At 41.1% G+C, this 22,013-nt stretch overlaps 4 protein-coding genes across 9 annotated transcripts; 2 read left to right on the plus strand and 2 right to left on the minus strand.

Annotated features, from left to right (window-relative positions):
* Positions 1-61: 61 nt before the first annotated feature.
* On the plus strand, positions 62-1,864 carry LOC140773890 (probable methyltransferase At1g29790). The gene is made up of 2 exons (XM_073116668.1): positions 62-738; positions 958-1,864. Exons 1-2 carry the CDS (start codon positions 81-83, stop codon positions 1,401-1,403), a joined length of 1,104 nt encoding a protein of 367 aa, XP_072972769.1. The 5' UTR covers positions 62-80; the 3' UTR covers positions 1,404-1,864.
* A 266-nt stretch (positions 1,865-2,130) lies between these two features.
* Positions 2,131-12,982, minus strand: LOC140773463 (vacuolar sorting protein 39). Of its 4 annotated transcripts, none has more exons than XM_073116030.1 (13): positions 12,113-12,982; positions 11,821-12,032; positions 10,771-10,902; positions 10,529-10,672; positions 9,692-9,804; positions 8,767-9,196; positions 7,669-7,998; positions 6,927-7,148; positions 6,609-6,851; positions 6,018-6,452; positions 4,872-4,970; positions 4,393-4,614; positions 2,131-2,740 (listed from the first exon to the last, which is right to left on the minus strand). In XM_073116030.1, exons 1-12 carry the CDS (start codon positions 12,549-12,551, stop codon positions 4,414-4,416), a joined length of 3,000 nt encoding a protein of 999 aa, XP_072972131.1. In that variant the 5' UTR covers positions 12,552-12,982; the 3' UTR covers positions 2,131-2,740; positions 4,393-4,413. The 4 variants fall into 4 exon arrangements, with proteins under 4 accessions (XP_072972131.1, XP_072972132.1, XP_072972128.1 ...); XM_073116031.1 differs by having other exon boundaries at positions 2,131-2,744; XM_073116027.1 differs by having other exon boundaries at positions 2,131-2,744; positions 4,398-4,614; positions 12,113-12,981.
* A 302-nt stretch (positions 12,983-13,284) lies between these two features.
* On the minus strand, positions 13,285-15,923 carry LOC140774531 (PHD finger protein MALE MEIOCYTE DEATH 1-like). The gene is made up of 3 exons (XM_073117560.1): positions 15,554-15,923; positions 14,922-15,165; positions 13,285-14,838 (listed from the first exon to the last, which is right to left on the minus strand). Exons 1-3 carry the CDS (start codon positions 15,858-15,860, stop codon positions 13,470-13,472), a joined length of 1,920 nt encoding a protein of 639 aa, XP_072973661.1. The 5' UTR covers positions 15,861-15,923; the 3' UTR covers positions 13,285-13,469.
* Positions 15,924-16,702: 779 nt separating this feature from the next.
* Positions 16,703-20,893, plus strand: LOC140772917 (uncharacterized). Of its 3 annotated transcripts, none has more exons than XM_073115177.1 (5): positions 16,703-16,944; positions 17,045-17,127; positions 18,792-18,847; positions 18,936-19,028; positions 20,156-20,666. In XM_073115177.1, exons 1-4 carry the CDS (start codon positions 16,773-16,775, stop codon positions 19,012-19,014), a joined length of 390 nt encoding a protein of 129 aa, XP_072971278.1. In that variant the 5' UTR covers positions 16,703-16,772; the 3' UTR covers positions 19,015-19,028; positions 20,156-20,666. The 3 variants fall into 3 exon arrangements, with proteins under 3 accessions (XP_072971278.1, XP_072971279.1, XP_072971277.1); XM_073115178.1 differs by lacking the exon at positions 20,156-20,666 and adding an exon at positions 20,099-20,119; XM_073115176.1 differs by lacking the exon at positions 20,156-20,666 and adding an exon at positions 20,771-20,893 and having other exon boundaries at positions 16,704-16,944.
* The last annotated feature ends 1,120 nt before the right edge of the window (positions 20,894-22,013 follow it).

The following is a 22,013-nucleotide window of genomic DNA, read 5'->3' on the forward strand; positions in this document are numbered from 1 at the left end:
GTAGATAAAATAATATATATATATATATATAAAAAGAATTAAGACACCACTACAACCTCAGTCCCTCTCCAATCTCCATTATGGAATCCCACCCAACCCTCCTCTTCCTCCTCCTCCTCGTCTCATCCAACCTCCTCACCTTCTACCTCTTCTCCTCCTCCTCCTCCTCCTCCGTCACCACCTCTTCTCCTCCTCCTCGTTCCATCTCCTCCCTCCCCCAAGAATACTTCACCTTCACCTCCCCCCAACCCCTCCCCTTTGGCCACAACCCCAACCTCGACTCCTCCTTCCTCCACCCGCCCATTGGCCTCCCTTGCCTCCTCTTCCCCTCCCTTCTCTCCTCCTTCCTCTCCTACCCCATCAACTCCTCCTGCCCCGACGACGAGCTCCTCGCACAGAAGCTCCTACTCAAAGGCTGCGAGCCGCTCCCCCGCCGCCGCTGCCGTCCTCCGGCGCCTTCTGACCCTTCTCCACCACTCCCTCTTCCTCTCTCTCTTTGGTCGACTCCGCCGGATAATTCTATCCACTGGTCCGCTTACTCTTGCAAGTCCTTCTCTTGCCTTGTAGATCGCAAGTATTCAAACTCCTTCGATGACTGCAAGGATTGCTTCGACCTCGCCGGCCGAGAGAAGCACCGGTGGGTCACGCCGTCGACTAACCCCCTTGACTTCACCATCGACGACGTCCTCGCCGCAGCCAAGCCGCCTGGATCCATTCGCATAGGCCTCGACATTGGAGGTACCGTTAACCGATCACTTCTTTCTCTAGTTATTAAAAATTAAATATTGGCCCGGCTACTTACGTTTAGATTTTAGACCTCCTAAAATATATTTTAGCAAGTTTTCCACTCTTATCTATTTTCTCCTTACACTTTTAAAACCTCACTTTTATTTCGTTCTCCCCCTAAATAATCTTAATTAGCTGAGTTTATATATATATATTATAATAATAACACAGGTGGGTCGGGGACGTTCGCCGTCCGGATGCGGGAGCGCAACGTCACCGTCGTGGCCACCACCGTGAACCTCAACGGGCCTTTCAGTAACTTCATCGCGGCGCGGGGGATCGTGCCGTTGTACATGAGCATATCGCAGCGGCTGCCGTTCTTCGACAACACGTTGGACGTGGTGCACTCCATGCACGTCCTCAGCAATTGGATTCCGACGACGTTGTTGCATTTCATCGTGTTCGACGTCTACAGGGTGTTGAGGCCCGGGGGTTTGTTTTGGTTGGATCACTTCTTCTTCGTGGAGGGGCAGATGGATGAGTACGTCTCGCTTTTTGAGAGCGTCGGCTTTGGGAAGGTGAGGTGGGAGGTCGGCAGGAAGCTCGATAGGGGACCGGAGCTCAAGGAGATGTATATCTCGGCGTTGCTCGAGAAGCCGTTGAAGAATTCTTGGTAATCGATCAATTATTATACACTCAAGGGTGCATGTCACACCCCCTTTGCTCTAGATCTCACTTTTGCTCTCTTTATGATAGATTAATTACATCTTTGTCTCCTGGATTATAACAATAAAAGCATATAATATAACAATATTCACCCTTATATATATATGTTAACCAAGGTTTCTTATTTTATGGGCAAGTGGAAGAAGGTGTAGGTGGCTAGGACTTGGAAACAGAAAGAAAAAAGGCCAAGTGGGAAAGGGTTTGACCGGGATTCCCAATGTTGAGTGGATGAATAGTTTGGTACATGTCTACCTTGACGTGAGAAGGTGCCTGAACACCTAACTTTGGTGCGTTCCAATTGAGCACTATCTTCGTGGATTTTTCTAGCTTCCGTCAAAGATTGGAGATTAGATGCCAGTTTGGAAAAGTCCCACTCTAAAACAAAGTAAAAGAGAGAGTGTCAAATGTCCACACAGTAACTTGGGATCAATAATATTACCATTTGTCAAAAAATGTAATATATAAAATATAAAATATAAATGCCTTCCAGATGATAATGGAAAAGATTGAAGATTAGAACCCAGTTACAATTTTTTAAGATAATGGAAATAGATATGAGGATAAGAAATTAAAGATGAACAAGAGAACTGAAAGAAGAAAGATCAATTCTGCAAAGTGGAGAATAGAAATAACTGCACTTGATACTAGAAAGCAATAAGAAAGCATGTCTCCATGCTCCTGAAGAAAATGGCAACTTTTTATGTAACAAAAGCAAGCATAGAGCTCTAGTGAAGAAAACAGGTAACAGACATGGATCACAAGATACCTGTCCAGTGTCCACACTCTCATATACACAACAATCCCTCCACAAACAAATTAGGTCAGTGCGTCCTTATCACATGAAGCTACAATCATGCAAGCTTTCTTGACGATATCGTGATGACCATCATTTGTACCTCAAAACAATCATGTTTATTTACAATCGGATAGAAGATACAACAGTTAAATGGAGGGCAAAAGCAACAATATCAATTCCAAAACTGGCACCACTGACTACCACCAGCTCAATGCCACAAGGCAGAGTAGAGCTGAAACCATTGCACACCAAAACATCTCGCCAATAAAATTGGCCTGCATGTGGACTGGAGTATAATACTTTGGTCTGACAGCAGCACAAAAGAATACCATTAGGAAGCACAAGAGCATCAAAACCTTGCCCAATGCGTAGGTCGTGAATATCAATAATAAGACCGATGCTTGAGTTCAAAGCATCACGTTGGTTCCAGTCGACAAGAAGCACAGATCACTCTCTTGCTGAATTAGTACAGACTCTATTATTAAATCTTACCTGTCTTGCAAATACATGAGATTACATTAATTTTAATTGCTAAACACTTAGAATATCAATACTTTGAGAGTAGACAACAAGAACTTACATCTGAACCAGATTACATTGTTAAGGACGTGTTTCTTCATAAAAAAAGGACATGCTTCAATTAACATAAGATGAATACCGTGAAGTAAGGAGGATTTTAAAGTGGAGCATAACAGATCTAATACATTTGATGCATGATTCTAATTTCCTACATTCCAGCATGGGCTCACAACATCCAACTGGCACAAAACATTTTAAGATAGGCTTGCTTTATCTTTAATGGACATCCCTGATGGTTCATATATCAGATACTAGTTATATCTGACTACGCAGATGCCTTAGAAGAAGCTCAGTATAAACATGAGGGTCATTCCAGCATGCCTCACAAAATCAACTGGCACAAGACAACATTTTAAGATAAGACTTGCTTTATCTTTAATTGACATCCCTGATAGTTCAAATATCAGAAACTAGTTATATCTGACACACTAACCCACTGATGCCTTAGAAACTCAGTATAAAATGAGGACATACTTTAATTTTCAAATCTTCAGTACAGTTAAAAAAAAGCAGGACAAAACAGTAGCATTTGTAGATGTGTCTTGAAATGATTCCTATTGCAGGTCGCCTGATAATATCTAGAAAAATGATTCTAATATCAACAAATTTGTTATGATCCAACAACGTGGCTTAAGTTAGTCGAGTCAGTTGAGTCAAGTTTATTTATTTATTAATTGATTCATATTTCTCTTATGCAAATCCTTAAGACAAGTCTAGTTAAGTTATATAAGTCACTAGGACAAGTTCAATTAAGTCATGTAAGTCAATAAGACAAGTCTAATTAAATCATATAAGTCTTTAAGATAAGTCCTAGTTCGAATAGCATAAGCGTTTAGGACTAAGTCCGAGTAGGACTCATTGTACCCAATCTCTATATATAGAGGAGTTGAGCTTCTCTACTTATTAATTCAAGTATCAAAGCATTGAGAAATTATTTGTCTTGAGTTTATTTTAAAAGTAAAAGTAAGATAATCTAGAAGTAGAAGTAAGTTAATCATAATTGTTTATTTTCCTAAGAGTAGATTTAAATTAGAAACACTAATTCTATCTCCAACCCATAGTTACCATCACCTCCAGCAGCCACCCTACCTTACGGTCGTTTACCACCACCGTTGGCTATTCGCCTCCCTTCTGACAACTGCCACAACATCAGATATTTACCAATCTATCCTATCCAGACCTTCCTTTACTATTTTATTTATATCTTTTATCTCGGCCTCTAATTTACATAAAAGCAAAACTATTAAAACTATAACTTCCGTGGCTATCACCACCTAAATTTTCATAATTTGTTTACATCCACATTTGGTTCGTAAGAAAATTCAAACTCTTTAAGGTCCCTAAACTTCTCTAACACCAAATCTGGAAAAAAAAAAAACTAAGATGCCATGTATGTGCTACGTCGATACTGCAATCTAATGTAAATGCAATTTGTTAAAATTGTTTAGTGCTGCCTAGTTGATACCAATATAATGAGCCTAGAGTATTACTGAGAACAATGATTAATGCATCACCTTTTTCATGTTTACATGTGATTGGAAAAGGATAGGACATAAAAAGATTACCCTACTTTGGCAAGAAGCATATTATATGTGCTTCATTGGGGGTGCTCCTCTCACAGCTTTTATACGCTGCGAGTCCCTAAAGCAGACAAAATGCACAAGCGTCCTTCCATTTGGATAAACTGCAAAAGCACTGGTTCCTATACGCTTATGGCAAAGAGAACATGTGCTATCTCCATCGATCTTTAGAACTGTTTGTCGACAGCTATAAAGATCTTCCTTTACCTAAGGCACAAAAGAAGTAATTATGTCAAAGTACTAGATAAGTCATCAGTTTCATATATCATCAAGCTGGCTAACAGTGTATAATATTTATGAGAATAAATATGGCAGATTAGAAAACTCAAAACAGATTTTTCCATTGCAAGATCGAAAATGCTTTTCCACAAACTATAAATTTGCAATCAAAAGCCTGAATAACAGCCTTTGAATATTGATTCAAGAAGCATAAGATCTGACACACATAACACTGAGCCACTGACCTGCAAATTTGATCTGAATATCAGATTCTTGACAACCGAACAATTCCGTCGATGCTCACTAGATTTCTTGAGTAGTGGTTCAAGAAAAGGAAGCAAATTCTGTCAAATTGAAATCATCAGGTGTCATCTCATTAGATAGAGAAATCATTAGTTTACTATATTGTATATTATTTATAACAGCACATGTTCTTATTCAAAATGTTGCTGGATAGGTGGTCAAAGAACAAAATTTTCTCATTATTCTGAGAATTAATAAGTCCTCTTTTGGTTACTCAATAGGTTTCACTAATGACAGTTCAATTCAATTTGTCAAACATGCTACTCCACTCATGGAAATGTAAAATCCAGGAAACCTCAATATAAAGTTATATACTATCTATAAATAACATGTTTACCGAAAGTTCTGATAATATGAAGAATTACTGCCATGACACATGACTGAATAAGAAAGCAGAGTTTATGTACTGAAAGTAAGCATAAAATACAAGAAGAAATTATAAATGCATTTATGGAAAATAAATAGAGTTTCCCTTGTTTTGAATCATCTATGGAAAATAAATAAGTTCCCCTTTTTGAAGGAAATTTAAGAAAACTCCTTCCAAGTACGAGCTTGAATTATAAAAATGAGTTTGTAATCTAGTCCTCAACTGGGATTATCAATTCTATGGCAAATATCTTGTCTGATCTAATTCTTCCTCAAGATCAAGGGTTGCATCAAGTTGACAGGCAATGTAAAAAAAAAAATTTACTGCAATTACAAACTCAATCCAGATATATAATGATTTACACACATCTAGAAGAGAAGCAGACATCCCAAATCCTTTTCCCTCACATAGATGAAATGAATCACTTGAATAAACCCCAATATATTTAAGCTCCACCAACCCCAAACACAAACTCATGGACTACTTCATACACATATGACCGACTTTTTAATCAAGTACAACACCAGAGCATGAGAACTTCAACAGGAAACTTGTTAATATTTTAAAAGGATGCGTAGAAACTGTTTATCTTCTCCTAATATAAGGGTCCGTAAAGGAACTCAGCTGCTGAATTCAACTCATCTATCATATCCATTAACAGCTTGGCAGTCTGAAAAGATTACAATGAAAGAGAAAGGTTCTTGGAAAAATTCAACTATACCTGGAGCTTTGTTTCTCTTGGCAACAGTTTTAGTGCCTGAGCACCATTGATTTTATCCCATCTCTGGCTCAACAAGTCAAGTGCCTCATTCAACATAATAGGACCTCCTTCTTCAGCAAGTTCATCTCCATCACCATCACTTCGGCTGCTATCAGTGCTGCTAAGGCTAATGCGCGTATCATCTGCTCCCTCAATCTCAGCAATTTTTTTGGCCATGCGTCCACCTTTGAGTTTAGTAAAACCGCTCCTTTGATTCCCAGGGTTCTGGGAAGGTATTGGAACAATTCGCCGTTCAATTTCTTTTGTTGTTCTTCGTGGATTTAAATAAACTTGTAGAAGAGTAAGATAAATGTTTGCATATGGTTTTGAAGGTTGTTGCGATCCTGCTGCATAAATGCGATCACAGTATGCAACTGCCAGTTCAGGTAACTGAAGCTGCAAATCCAACACGGAAGTTATTGTGGGGAACATGACATGTTAAACCATGTTTTTGGCATGAAGGCTCTTCCAGAAATTTTTTCAATACTAGCTTATATGATAGGAAAAGAGTATCAAAGTAACTAATTGTTTGTTTCTGTAGGACCTTGGTACCTTATGAACATACAGAGATAATGCAAGATGGTGTTGATTTAATTTTCCAAGTAATATTGCACGCTCCTCAAAAAGTGCATCTGATGGAAGGCGCTTTAACAAAACCTCTGCGTTATACCCTGAGATACCCTCTAATGCAAATATTAACTTCTTCCGTGTTGGCGAGTAAGTTTTCTCATCCCACTTCTGTTCTTCCTTGAGATCCTTGTACCATTCGAGAACTTCCGAGAGGTATATTTGCACCTGACAAATAGAAGTTTCAAGCATCAGGCGCGCGCGCACACACACACACACACAGAACATGAGAGAGTGCAGTACCAGCTCATTTTGCAGATTAGGGTTGATTCCATTTTCACTCATCGAAAGCATAAGCTCTAAATACATGGACTGCATGTATGGAGCATGCTGTTTCAGATATGAATTGACTAAGTCTGCTGGCACATTTTCAGAGAGAAAGAGCTCAATAGTTTCTGTTGGACAGCTCTCCAGTACATGCAAAGAGGATTCTAATACAAGCATAGGATCAGACGTACAAAGAGGCTGCAACAAATATCATAAACAAACTCATGTCAGAAGTAGAGAAGCACAAGCCACTGCCACATGCAATATCATCCAAATCCTATAAATGCAGAAAAATGCAGCGCCCAAATTTTACTGTAAGTAAGACCTAGGCAATACACAATTTTCACACCACAGGAAGGCTAATAGAAGTATAAAATCAACAGCTGTGAGAGATGATCTGGTGAAACACAATGCCAACACTAAACTGAAACAAGCTTTCTAGATTGCAGTTCTTCTAGTCCATATACTTCTTGGATCTAAATGACAAGATTCTGACTTACGAGTGGTAATTGTGCTCACATGTATTTAGTACCAACTTCTTGGTTGGACATACGCAATGGTATTAAAATCACCAATCAAGAAAAAAATTGCAAGAAAGCAGAGAAATTTCAACATAACATTGTCAAATATTGTCTTAAACTCAGTTGGTTGACTTGCTAAGCACAATAAAGGCAACAATTTTGGTATAAAAGAAAGCACCAGCATAAAGACAACATACCTTGAGATAGTCAATGATCATCTGAGGCTTAAATTTCTGACCGAGTTCAGAATTTGTGACGCTTGAGTTCGATTCCTCAACTAGATTATTAAGGAGATTGAGAGCTTCACGGTGCATTTCATTACTCTTGTAAAGCTCCAGTAACACTGTATAGTAGTTCCTCTCCCTTAAAAAGTCATCACATATTCTTAGATCACAATAATTGAGGCCCTTCAATAACTCTACTGCCCCAAATGACTGTCCTGTAAGAAGAAGAGCTTGAACCAGTGCTGTGTCCAGTATGGTTGCCCTCTCTCTGGCTACAGAGCTAATATGAGCTTTACTGCGTTTCTAGTAACACAAATTGTACAAAAGAGTTAGAAATGAAATTAGTTGATCATGATAATTTGATGACAATTAATTTCCACCTGCCAATATATAGCACATTGCCCTCAAAGGACATAGACAAGAGATAATACAGTAGAACGGCACAAGCATCAGGTGACAAAAACCAATCTATTAAAAAGCTTTCAACACAGCAGACTATCTTACAAGACAATTTCATTTTGAGGGGGCTAAAATCAGTGGAAATTGCCAGGCTAAATTCCCTCTTACACCTGATAGTAAAACTTAAATCTATTCTTCCAAATATTAAAATATAGAGGTTGCAATGTTGCCAAATTTGCTCATTCCAGTGTCTTGTGATGACATCATCTGTGCCTTGAGAAGAATAATCTGTAAAAGGACTATAAAGTGATATTGGCGTTCTCAGGTAGGGCTCCAGTTACCGAAAAAATTTAGTTGGCCCCAACAGGATGTGGTTTTATTATATATTCTAGAAAAAAAAGTGTCATATGTAAATCAGCTTACACTGCCTGATGTGCAAACAGCACATACCATAGTAAACAACAGATTCATCTAAATGATAGCACATAATGAGTTTGAGTTGTTTAGCAGTGCGGCTTACCAGTTTTATAGAGAATATGACAATAATATTTGATGTCTAGTATCTACCACATGATTCCTGCTCATCTATAATTTTGTCATGCCTACTATGTAGTAAGTTTATTAAAGCTAGTTGGGAAGATTAGGAATACTATACATAATATATTCACATACCTTGCTTGAAGTCTTTGGCCTATACAAGTCAGACAATGTCATACTGTCCTGCACAGCTCCTGAGACAACCTCGTCTGTTACCTCAGCTGTCGCCCTCTCAATAATACCATATCTTTTCTTCTGCAAGTACTTTACAAGGGCCATAAGCGCATTGTGACTCATTTTCTTCATTTCAAGTGTAGATTTGTCATCAGATGTCTGAAGTTGTAATGAAGATGATTCTATCTCATCCGAGGCATCTGATGATTCCCTTGATAATTGTGAAGTATCTGTTAAGTCTTGCAGTTTCTCAGGTTCAGCAATACTAAGCACCTTGGGAAGAATAATTGATGGGTATAGAGCCATAACATAGGTGATATCCACTTGTGAAGCTAAAAATTGCTCCATCGACTCCTCATAGCTCCCATTATCAAATAAAGAGTGACCATATCTGAAAAGTAAAAAACATATAAGCAACAACGATCCAGGGACCATTTTAATAAATCCATAACTACAGCCAAATTTCATGTATGTATACATAATATGTCCAGGACACTGCTTTTAGCATTATTAGACTTATTGAGGGTTTTATTACTCAAATTTAAGCTATAAGCAGTCAGTGACTCAGTTCACAAGTGTTATTAACCATATTAGAATAGGACAATAAGTAAGACGAACTTAATAAGATTGACAGAAAATTTTTAATTATATGAACAAAGTAGCTACAGCTAAAAATCATGCATGCAATCCTATTTAATGTTAGTATCAAAGCCAGAACAGTGAATATCACAGGACGTATTGCAGAAAATATATCAAGACAACTGTTCAAGACAGCTACAGAAAATATATCATCACAACTGTTTAAGACAGCTATACTGGCCCATAAATGTCACTAATTGCTCATAGATATCCTTTATGAGTATATCATCCAGTGATGATTAATTACCTTAAGTGTATGGAACTTTCCTTTGCGACACGCAGAGTGGAATCCTCAGGAGGAAGTAGCTTACACAAGGCCAAGGCCTCTTCAAAATCTCCAGATGCAGTTAACTGTACTATCTGTAAGCCAATGAACAGCAAACAAGGAACAATCCTGCCTGTGAGATCTACAGACCTACCATCATTTTATGAAATAGGTCGAACTGATGACAATTTAACTCCAATAATCCTTTTTTGAAAAGAAATTCTGCCTACTCATTAGTAACTCTTCTTATCCATTGTTTACATTAATTACATACAGGGATTCCATGAAACAACTCTCACAATCTCCTATATATATTTATAAGAGACTAGTGGAGAGGTAGATGATATATCTAGATTTAGAGAAACCATGTCAATATATTTTAGGAAGCCAAAGAGTCAAATTTCTTGATGTTATAAACTACATTAAAGCAACCAAAATGTTGTGCAAACTGAACAATTTATATCTTTAAGGTCATGGAATTTTTTTTTTTTTTTTTGGTCTTAAAACTACATCAAATGGCCAGTATAGCTATATGAATGATATGCTGACATGACTTATGAAGGCTTAATAACTGAAATAATAAATAGATTTGAAGGTGGCTGTTGTTTTGACTAAAGGCAATTGCTGATCTTAATAAAACAATTCAATTCAATAAAAATATATCTGATCTACGTAGAAATATCAAATATCATCCCAGATTTTAGCAAAACAATATTTTTCCAATTTGAGAAGAGAAATGTATCAGTTAAGTTGCAACAAATATGCATGACATTACCAATTATGACATGGAATGAAACTAACTAACTAATTAAAGTTTACCTGAGCACCAAGAGGGACAGGAAATAAACAATAAACAGAATTGCCTAGTGCAGCAAGTACGCAATTGTTGGTCTGAAGAAGAAGACGGACATCACGGAGGACAACTGTTTGAATGAGCGGATTAGGGGCCCTAAGGGATCGTATCTGCACTAATTTTTGCATCAGGGAATTTAGATGATAGAACCATCAATAATTCCAAAAAGTTTAACTATCTCAATGACAAGAAAAAATGACTAAGTCACCTCAATATGTCTTGGCAGACGAGCTACGGCATATGGCCTGTGGATGACAACAGATGCAGGAGCCTCAGACCAACATATCCTGCCATCTTGTAGAAGTTTTCCATTTTGGTCAACAAATACTCCAATGTTGTCCTAAAGATAAAATAAACAACACCAGAAGTTCAACTAACAATAGTAACATTGAAAGAGTTCATTCAAAAGAGAGAAAAAAATGATTAGCTACAATAAAATGACAAACAAGGAAGAAATCCAAAAGGAGCAAATGCTAACTCTTTATGTTAGCTGACAACATTCAATGAGAAGTGTGGACATTGATAATGATTTCAGGATGTCTATCTCTTGTTATTCCTGAGAAAGTGCATTTATAAGCTTACCACTCTGACCTGCTAGCCTTATTCCACAATTACAAGATCATTTTATGGGACATCATGGATGACATCACGGCAAAATGTTAGAAAATTCTAGTGGTCTAAACTAACACAAATGTTTCTCAAATTTAAGTGAGGCCAAAAGACAGAGCTGGGTTCCCAAAGTTATCAAGAAAGACCAGCTGATCAGAAGGGGAACACGATTGGTTAAGCTCTTAAAGCTTATGCTATAAAAAATAATAGATAGCATAAGGAAACAAAAAGTTCTGAATGGTGGTGGAAGAACTGACGAAGGCATGATCAAATTAGGGAAACCTGTTATCCTAGAATAAGGCATTTTGCGGTGCTAAATAAAAGAAGTGTTCGATAAAGACTACTGACTGAGACAGAAGCTAGTAAGTTTAGACATCTTGGAGCTTCGAAATTTTCCATTACAGTCTAATGAGACTTTAAAAGTACGACATTGTACCCACAATTCTTAACCCCCACCCCTCCCACCCCAAAAGAATAATTTACACCATCTATCAGATTTAATTAACAAGTATTCAATTCTCAATCTGTAGCATGGAAAATCAGTGAGCACATTAGATGACAGATGATCACTGTTGTAGCAAACAACAAAATACAAATTAGGAAAACGAGTCTACGAGAAAGAAAGGAAGTGCAACAGATACAGGATTACCTTCCCTAGAAGAAGCTCCCCTGAAGGAAGAGGGATAACTAACGGAGGAGCCGACCTTCCAGAAGGAAACACCTCTGATAGCGCACCAGTCATGCTATTCATGATCATGTATTCCTTTCTAATCCCCAGACAAATGTTCTCCCCGCACCAAGCCATCGATTTCACCACATCAGGAACACCAAACTCCTTCACCTCCACAAATTCTCGACCACCTATAACAAGAAAAAGCCGACAAATTGAGAATTTATAGAGCGTTTTATTAAATGCTGAGACGATGGGAGGCGAGTAGTACCATCGAGGCGGTAGATACCGACCCTCTTCTGCCTCCCGACGCAAAGGAAACCCCTTCGATCATCCCAGCTATAGATGTTGGCCCCCTTCGTCCTCCCCACCGCTACCACCGTCTCCAAATTGGGAAGACGGTGGAGCGCGATCCACTCAGAGAGGGAGAGGAGGAGGTCGCGCGACCGGCACACCTCCATGGCGACCGGGGCGCGCTTCCAGAAGCCGGAGACAGATCGCTCGAGGGCGTAGGCCTCGCGGCGGATCTCTGCATCGGGGGAGGAAGCAGCGACGTCATCGGAGGAGATGGTGGCGGAGGAGGGGGAGTAGATGAGGAGGGAACCGTTGGAGCAGCCGAGGAGGAGCTTGGAGGCGTACGAGGCGATGGTATCTATCCGGGCGGGGGAGCCCTTGAGGAGCTCCACCGAGTCATAAGCCGTGTGCACCATTGCCGACTTCTAGATGAGATCTTTGGATCTCTCCTCTCTCCTCTCTTTTCTCTATCTTCTCTCCACGGGGGAGGAGGAAACGGGGAACAGTGGACGAGGGAGAGAGAGGGGGGTCGATGCCGGACCAGGCTGGACTATTACTAATTAGAGCCGTAGGAGAGGGAAATATCCGTTGGATTTGCTTCGAGATTCACGAAAGAGAATTAAGTGGTATAACAAGAAAAGAGAGCAATTCACGAGGCATACTTGATTTACGTGGAAATTCTCCGAGAATCCAAGCAGGAGAAAATTTTAGGATCATACTTAGCTTACCGTCAACCATCAATCTAAGAGAACTATGGGATCGCAATGAATTCGCGATAGATAAGAAAGACACTCGGACACTATAAAGTTCCGACAGTAACGCTCTACAATGCAATCGTCCCTCCCTCCATAGGGATTAGGGAGCCCATTGATTCTTCTCACCACAAAAGGGTTGCACGAATGAGTCAAAAGTGTACCCTCTTTCTATATAAGCGTTTTAAACACAAACGCCGAAAAAATTCACCAAGTTTTATATTCCCTTGTTACATATTGCGGTGCGTGCGCATAGCCCATTGGCTATGGTATAGAAATGACATCGTTTGTGTGTGTGTGTGTGTTATACATTCATCCAACCCAATGATTTTTGTCTAAGTAGAAGACCCGTTTCTCCTGCCGCCACAGCCACAGGAACCGAGCTAACCTCCACAACTCTATCCAAATCATTATTTTTCTCATACAATGTTTACACAATCGTCGATTGAATTGGGGAAAGGAACAAAAAAAAAAACCGAAGTATATCAATGTCAAAGTAACAAAAGAATGTGTCACGAATCGGCTTTACAGGAAAAGGGTGATTGTTCGAATCAATCAGCAGGTACATAGCAAAAGAAATACTCACACCGGCACATCGTCGAGCACCTCGCTTTCGTGGAGGAGCCCGTTCCCGCAGGGCGCGCAGAGGAACATGGGCGGCACGGGGTCGTCGTCCTCGATCCCAACGCACCGGGTGTGGTGCCACACGTCGCACGCGTCGCACGCCACCATCCGCTCACCGTCGTCGTCCCTCGCCCCGCAGGCGCACCCCACCGCCCACGTGTCCGCTCCGCCCTCGTACCGCAGCTCGCACTCCATGTCCGCGCCCCTCCCCCTCACCCACACGCTTGCCCCGGACTCCGCCCCGCACACCAGCACCGGGTCCCACTCCTCCCCTTCCAAACCCTCCACCTCCTCCGCCTCGAACTTCTCCAGGAAGCAGTACGTGTCGCGCATCGCGCGCTCCACGTCAGCCAGGAGTTCCCCCACCGACGCATGCGGCTCCACCACCACCACCTCGCCGGGTGGCAGCGGCCGCCGTGTCAGCTCCTCCATCTCCCACCCGCGCGGCTTCCACCCCACCACGAAACGGAGCCGGTCGTCGCTTTCGTCCCCCAATCCCCAACATTTCACCCAGTGTTTGCAATCCAAAACCGTTCGAACCGCATCCTGTTGACCCTCCACCAGCGCCCAGTACAAGCTCGCCACGTCCTTCTCCACCTCCCTCTGGCTCGGATAGTGGTAGTGGTTTACTTCAGCTTCTTCCTCGTCTTCTTCCAAGGGCATGGGTGCTTCCTCAAGACTGAACTCAAGGACGCGCGTCGTCGGGTGGGGAACGCGGCGGATCACGTGGCCGCCGACGGCGGAGTCGCCAAGCCACTTGATGACGTAGTCGAGGAGCCCCGTGTCGCCGATGGTGAGCCGCGCCGCGTCGCGCACCTCCTGCCTCGTCATCTTGCCCCCTTCCTTCTCTCGGAGCGCTTCCACGATCACCTCCGCGGCGAACCGCAGCCGCCGCGACGGCCACCGGCTCGGAATCTCCGCCACCACCTCGTCGAAGTTCCGGTACGGCCGTTTCCGGATCCTCACCGGCCCCGGCGAAGGCGGAGGAGGAAGCACGGGAGGTGGGTCCCGGTGCTTCATCTCGAGCATGTAACGGAGCAGCTCCCGTACGGTGAGGAGGGGCTTACCGGAGATGCGGCGGTAGACAGCGGCTATCCGGCGGAGCACGTGGGGGCGGGGGGAGCTGGCGCGGTCAGGGGAGAGGGATTTGACGGGGAGAGAGGCGAGGAGGTGGAGGGATCGGGAGTAGGCGACCTCTGTGACGCCGAAACTGCCCGTGGCGAAGCGGTAACCCCACCGAGCGAACCATGGCTCGCCGTAGGCGACGCCGAGGAGGAGGCGGAGGTCCAAGGAGCGCCTCCGGGACACGTCCTCCACCGACATCGCCCTAGGCACACAATAGTAGACAACACGAGAGTCAGAGACAATGGACACCGGCGATGGATCGAGCTACGGAATTAATATAAATACCGAACGCGAAGAGCGGTGCAGAGGCGGTCGAAGAAGTCCATGAGGTCGCGGCCAGAGAGAAAGTGGGAGCCGGCGGCGCGGCCGTTGAGGACGAGGAGGTGGCCAAATCCGTTGCAGTGGACGAGGCCGTGGAGGAGGTGGGTGGGGCAGTGGAAGGCCTCAGGGTGGAGCGGCTTGTCCCAGTCCTCGTCCGACGGGATGATGACGTGGTACCTTCGCTTCGACACCCAGTGGTGGCTCCAACCTGGTTATATTCTCCAAAAGACCACTACATAGTCAGTGAAATTACACGAACGATGCCTTCCGAAATAATGTAGAATTATTTCTGGAATTTGACACGAAAGAACTAAAATTGGAACTGAATGCTAAATAAAATTCCCAATTGGGAGCAACAAAAATTCGAAGAAAGGAATTCTAAGCAGAAACTAGACGATAGATATACAGAGAACGAACCAACCGCTTCTCGTGGAGTCATTTCAAGAAAAAAGAAAGTTCACGAAATTGATGGAAATAAACCTCAAACTAACGAAACGAAACCCAATTTAATGCAACCGGTGAAACCCTTGTTCCCAATTCCCACCACTAATCGTTCCAGCAAATACCCCGACGAGAGAGAGAGAGAGAGATCTCACCGGCACATCGGCAGTAGTCGCAGAAGGGTCTGGGCGAGAAGCGGACGCACTCCTCGACGATGTAGAGCGGCACGACGGCGCCGGTTTGCTCCTCGACGAGGAGCGTGCACCACGTCGGCATCCCGGCGATGCTCCACTCCTCGACATCGCTGCATTCCTGGACGAATCGCCGCACGTTGTCCCGGAACGCGCCGTAGAAGAAGGCGGTGGGGCATCCCGGACCCAGGAAAGTCCGAAACCCGTAGATCTTCGCCCGCGACTTCCTCTTCGCCGTCGGATCCGCCGCCGCCCCCATCATCATCGGCATCTGACCGCCGCCGTCTCCTCTCTCTCTCCTCCCTTCTTCTTCTTCTCGTCTTCGCCACGGATCGTCTTTACCACGGAGACCGCCTTAGAATTCCCCGCTCTTTCATTCGAACCAATGGAATGACGGGCATGCCCATGGATTTGGAGGAGGTCGCGGAGGAGAAATAGAAACTAAATTTGCCAGGAAGGATATTTTGGTAATTATAAGGTAAGCTTTGAGCTGTTCTCAAAGGGAAGAGTGTCTCACGTATACGCGGTGGTGTGGGAGCTGGAGGCGGTTAGTTACGGAAGCGGCGAGTGGAGGTCCATTTCTCTCTGATGTGGCCACCTATGAGTGGTGGATGATAGAAAGCAGTTAGTGCGGCCGTTACAGAGCAGTTTGGTGCGCAGCTTAGCACATTCTATAATTTGATGGCTTTGATCCGATTTCATTTATCCATTTGGAAGCACAAGGATTCACTACTCTTTCTCTTTTTTTGACTCTACTAACTCTTAGGGCCATTATTTGTACGAGATGGAAAAAAGCGACTAAAATTCCTAAAGGGCCAGCCCATTCTACTAGATCTAAATTTTAAAGAGTCGATTGCTTGAAGGATTGGATTCCGTTCAGTGTGTGAAACCCGATCCAATATCTCACGTACCAGTTGGATTTGGCTTCGGTCATGAGAACCCACAAATTAACAGGTTTGGTTTTCAGATTTTTCATGGATCTACGCCGGATCCGATCCGCTTTACTGTATTGGAGTCTTGGAGACCACAGAGAGTTCAAGCCCAGCCCGTACTTTATTCTAGAAACAGAGCGGTAAGCTCACCGGTAGTTCATCTCACCGTATACCTTCCCTCTCCCCTAATTTTAGTCGGCGATCTCAAAACTAACTTTACAGAGAGAGAGAGAGAGAGAGAGAGAGTAGACATGGCGTTGCAATGGTTGATCCTGACCTGCGTAGTGGCCGCGGAGGCGGCGATGGCGCTTCTCGTGACCATGCCTGCCCCAAGGATCGTCAAGTCTCGTCTCATCGATCTGACGTCCCTTCTACTGCAGCCTGCCGCCTTCGTCATCCCCTTTGCGGCATTCCAGCTCTTGGGTTCCTTCGTGTTAACTTTTCTCCCTTCGGATTCTTTATTTCGCTCGATTTTGATTGTAATCAATCCCTTTTGCTGCTTGTTTAATCTGTTTGGGTGTAGATTTGTACTGGAAGAACGAGCACCGGTTGGAGTGCAGCTCGGACATCTGCACGGCTGAGGAGAGGACCCGATATGAGAAAGCGGTAAGTACCCTATGATGGGGGTTGTTCAAATTTTTCTCTGATTTAATCTATGGAACACTCAAGGGAAAGGAAATTTTCATATAGTTGAGTCTAGTGAACAGGAGAACTAGTTTACTGCGGCCATAAATGTTATATTTAAAGCGTTCTTATAGAGTGCAATACCTGTTGAAGGTATTGACTACCATTGTTTGATTCTTTGGTTTGAGTCTTAAAGCTGGTAGTCATTTATCAATTGAAGGTGTAGAATACCATAATACCGTGTATGCCAAGAGAATGGGAGCCTAATACTATTAAAGTTTCGATGAGACTCATAAAAATATCAGTGATGTTTGATAAATGGTTAACTGGAAACGGTATCATATTGTCCCAAGTATAGCACTAGTTTTTGGAAATTTTTTAGTTTTTATTTCTCTCTTACTAGTAGTCCATGCCTTCATGGTAAATTCGTTCTTCCTTCCTAAGTTTATGTGCAGTAAATTAGATCTATCAAGATGAATTTGTGTGCAAATGTGATAATGTGATTATATCTGTCTGGTAGGGGTGAAAACGGGTCGGATTAACTCCGACCCGACCCGCTATCCGACCCGACTCGGATCGGATTCGGATAAAAAATTTCTATCCGACTCGGATTCGGATTCGGATACGGATAGAATTTTTGAAAAAAATTCGGATACGGATTCGGATACGGGTCGGATAAATTTTTCGGATTCGGATACGGATATCGGATATCCGTTTATCCGCATATTTTTTTAAATGATTTACAGTTTTTAGTTTGCTTATTTAAATAGTAAGTATTAATATTATTACTAATAATACGTTATATATTATTTATAGAGATTAATTTCTCTAATTTTATATATTTGACATACAAAAAAATTATTTGTTGTAAAACTCTTAATAATTTTGTGTTAATTATATTTAAATAAAATATTATAATTATTTTAATTTTAATTAATATCCGTTTAAGATCCGATTCTTTATCCGAAAATTATCCGTATCCGTTTAGTTAGGATATGGTTTTAAATTTTGCTATCCGTCCAATATCCGTATCCGAATCCGTATCCGAACTAAAAATACGAATCCGGATATGGGTTGAGCACTATCCGATCCGTTTTCACCCCTACTGTCTGGTGTTCTATTGGGTTTTTTTTTTTTGGGAGTAAGACTGCCATTATCTTGAATCAAAACTTGAAGTCATGCTTCTTGTTGCTTAAATTGTAATCCGGGTTGATGTGCATATTTTGACATTGTCGTCTTTTAAAGTTGGGGTATTGTTAGATCTTTTGTCTATCAGGTAACTATGCAGTTGAACTGTAGTACATTATGTGCCAAGTATGTTAATTTGTGCTTGAGATAATATGGCAAATCATTGTGAACTTGGATATGGAAACAGTGAGATAATTATTATTTATTAATGCATGCAAGTCTAGGGTTTGAAATGAGCAGCTTTTAAGACAGTCAGGATTGAGCTTTTTGGTCATATTTTATTTGAAGATCTTGGTAATATTTCCCTAGAAGTTGCATAGAATTGTCTTATGGCAATCTTCCAGTAGAGATAATTCTTGGTTTTATGGAAAGCAAATAATAAACCAGAATGATCTGTACATGTATAAATCCTCATTTGAATATTCATCACTATTATAACTGGTTCTTCCTCTATGCAGATCTTCAAAGCTCAAAGGAATGCCATTCTCTGCATTTCAGCTTGCCTCCTTTATTGGTATACAAAAACATATAACTTGCAAGTTGGTATGCAGATTCCTGTTAATATCGTGCTTATCGTTATTATTTTCTGATTGAGGGAACAGGTGCGTTTACCGCATTTGCAAATACCAGCGGGAAATTAAGGAATTGGAGGAAGCTGAAAAGCATCTAAAAACTGAGTAGTTGTTGCTGTTTAGGTCAGTAGAAATAATCTAATGGAGTTTAGGTCAATACTTTTCTTGTTTTTGAGTAGTAGTTTCCTTCATTTGCTTCTCAAGCACAATTGAATAAAATCTTGGTAATGACATAATATTTACACAATCGAGAGCTGTGCAGTTTTGGCACTCATGTTGATATACTTGTACACTTACAACAATATCACGGTTGATTGTGTTCAAAGTTATCTATTTTGTATTCTTGTGCACACTGTTTCATGGACAGTTACTTGTCAGACTGCTGATTATTCTTTGATCGATATTTGTACGAAAAATGTTTTTTTTTAGTGCATTCTTAAAGATAGGTACCGAATTACGTGCATTTTCATGTACATGCATCTATGTAGTTATCTTGGATCATTAAACAATTTTCATGTGCATTCGCCAATTAAATTTAGTTCTGTTGTTTGTGCTGCAGAACTTTCAATTGAGAAAGCTTAATGGCAATATCAAGCAAAATTCTATGACAATCATTTTGAAATAAACCATGTAAACCTCCCACGTTATGGTGATTGTAAACTAGTTTATCATAAACTATTGTCATTTGATGGCAGATAGAATAACTTCGTGATGTTCATTTTTGACTAATCAAGGACTAAGCTTTAGTTTCCACGGCATAGATCAGGAGAGAGATGGGAAAAATGACAATTGGAAGCATGAAACCTAAAGGACGGATTTTGAGAAACAAAATAATACATAAAATATTACCCTCAGTGCATTGTTATTTACGGAGAATACAATGAAGCTCAGGAAGGATATGGGAACAGTCCTCAATCTTAGATATGATATTCACTTTATAACAATTAATATTACTAGAGTGAACAATACAAGTTAAGATTACAAGAGCCATCCTTTGCCCAGTTACTCCTCTGAAGTTTTCTGAGATATTTAAATATAGAATTATTCTGTCATTTGTTGATGACAGAACCAGGAACATATATACTGATTGTCAGTGTAGTAACTTCCTACTAATGTTCACAAGATCGTTGTAGTAGAAGTTTTAGCTCTATATTTATGTTCTATGAAGATCTAATATTATTTGTATTTCCCAGATCTTTGACAACAGGTCTCTAGAGCAATAATCTGGAAGCTTTTTTTTTTTTTTTCAGAGCTGTACATAGAATAATATTGAGAGATGATTGATTCTCTTATAGATTGTTAAGTGCTGTGGTGGGGAAATCTTCTTTTCAGTTGCTCTTCCGGTATAATAATCATGTCTGGAAAATCTGATGAACCATGTTGTGCAAAGACCTATGGCTCATCTCAACTTTCTGTGAACTCGTGGCTCAATGTTGTACCACCAACTAGTAGCAGTGCAGCACTGCAATTAAAGATCCTTTGAGGAGATGTAGCAGTTGCAAATTGTTGCCTCTGTTTACTTTTACTTTGAAAAGATCCAAGGATTGGAAGAAGACATACTTTGGAAATTGAAATTAATTCATCATAAATTTATTGCAGTTGTGTTTACAAGGTGGGTTAGAAGGAAGCAGTAATTTCACATGATGTACTAGTCATGGAAGTTATCTTATTTCCATTTATTTGCTTATATTAGGAAAGATGACATGTTCAAATATTACGTGATATTCAAATATTGACCATCTTCTGCCATTTGTTTGATCGATGTTATAGAACTAGTTTCCTCTATTTGATGTAACAAGCTCTCGTGATGTTATCATCTTCATTATCGTTGAATTGTTATGTGATTTTCTCCTTTGTCGCTGCAGGTGGATACAGTGATCTTGCTGTCCAACTCTTTGTTCCACCACATCTCTGTTGCATGTTTTCTTCATGTTGAGTATATGTACATCAGAACTATCAGTTGGAACATCGTTCTATTTCCTTTTACATACTTTGTCCTGCATTACTTTCAATAGATTGCAAGGATGGGTCAATGTTCAGCTGCATGAGTCGAATATTTGTTCATCTTCTGGAACGCAGACGTTACAGTTCTGTTCGGTGCTGCAGCTTAGCACGCTGAGCATATTCTATAATTTGATGGCTTTGATTCGATTATCCTTCGGAGGCACAAGGATTCACTACTAATTGGTACTGTAGTTAGGCCAGTGTGGTAATTATATCTTAGGTGATCACCTTTGCATAGACAAGTATTTGTGTAGGTAACGTCCTTCCCCAATGATCCAGGCTGCGGCAACCTGGATCGGATGAGTAACATTGCTCCACAAGTCTATATTTAGATCAAGGCCGTTAATTTAAATTGGTATTCGAGGTAATCAGATCAAGCGGCTTTTAAATGGGGTCCTTGCTGAGTTCCTCCATGAATCCATCTGTGTGTGTGTGTGTTAGGGTACCATCATATTAAAGGGAGTGATGGCCTGATCACTATACGATCAAGGGGTGAGTTGAGTTCCGGTGGTGTTCAACTGGGGTTGGGATTCCAGGGACGCAGGCAAGGGCTTAAGATTTTGGAATTTGGAATTTTTTTTTTTCAAGCATATTACTGCTGGGTTAGTAGGATTTTGAAGAAATTTAGCCAACCTCCTTTCCTTTCTTTTTTTTTTTCTTTTTTTTCCCAGTTTATGGAGTCTGTGGACTATTCATTAGGGTGCTAGAGTTATTAAGTCCAATCCTTTTCAGAGTTTACTGACCGAAGAAGCTACCACCCCAAGATGCATCCGTCCGGCATAACGCGTCGCCAATAGAGGGACCCTCCTTGGGTGCAGTTTGAGCTACAAGAATCAGGGACTGGGTCCCTGGGTCCTGCAAATCCAAGTCCTTATATTTTTATTTTTATTTTTTTTCTTTCTATTTTTTTATTTTTCCTTCTCTCATCCTAATAGGATTTCAAAATTTATTTTATATGTTTCTAATACAAGTTCACATTTTATAAGGAAATTTGCACGAAAAACATGATAAGTTTTTCGTGAGACCCATTTTACAAGGAAAATTATTTTTTCCTTTCAATTTTATCTTTCTAAGTTGTCTCATTAAACGTTCCTAGAATTTTTT

The sequence above is a fragment of the Typha angustifolia genome, chromosome 13, assembly GCF_048772165.1.
Source record: "Typha angustifolia cultivar Huaian chromosome 13, ASM4877216v1, whole genome shotgun sequence".
Lineage (NCBI taxonomy): Eukaryota > Viridiplantae > Streptophyta > Magnoliopsida > Poales > Typhaceae > Typha > Typha angustifolia.

Bases quoted from the DNA above. Each gene is read 5' to 3' on its own strand.
- LOC140773890 (XM_073116668.1), top strand. From the start codon at position 81: ATGGAATCCCACCCAACCCTCCTCTTCCTCCTCCTCCTCGTCTCATCC. The intron at 739-957 runs GTACCGTTAACC...ATAATAACACAG, and splicing joins CATAGGCCTCGACATTGGAG to GTGGGTCGGGGACGTTCGCC.
- LOC140773463 (XM_073116030.1), bottom strand. From the start codon at position 12,551: ATGGTGCACACGGCTTATGACTCGGTGGAGCTCCTCAAGGGCTCCCCC. The intron at 10,673-10,770 runs GTGACTTAGTCA...AAATTAGTGCAG, and splicing joins GTCTGCCAAGACATATTGAG to ATACGATCCCTTAGGGCCCC. The intron at 6,852-6,926 runs GTACTGCACTCT...TCTATTTGTCAG, and splicing joins CTAATCTGCAAAATGAGCTG to GTGCAAATATACCTCTCGGA.
- LOC140774531 (XM_073117560.1), bottom strand. From the start codon at position 15,860: ATGCCGATGATGATGGGGGCGGCGGCGGATCCGACGGCGAAGAGGAAG. The intron at 15,166-15,553 runs GTGAGATCTCTC...GAATATAACCAG, and splicing joins CGACTACTGCCGATGTGCCG to GTTGGAGCCACCACTGGGTG. The intron at 14,839-14,921 runs GTATTTATATTA...TTGTGTGCCTAG, and splicing joins TGCACCGCTCTTCGCGTTCG to GGCGATGTCGGTGGAGGACG.
- LOC140772917 (XM_073115177.1), top strand. From the start codon at position 16,773: ATGGCGTTGCAATGGTTGATCCTGACCTGCGTAGTGGCCGCGGAGGCG. The intron at 17,128-18,791 runs GTAAGTACCCTA...TCCTCTATGCAG, and splicing joins GGACCCGATATGAGAAAGCG to ATCTTCAAAGCTCAAAGGAA. The intron at 18,848-18,935 runs GTATACAAAAAC...TTGAGGGAACAG, and splicing joins TCAGCTTGCCTCCTTTATTG to GTGCGTTTACCGCATTTGCA.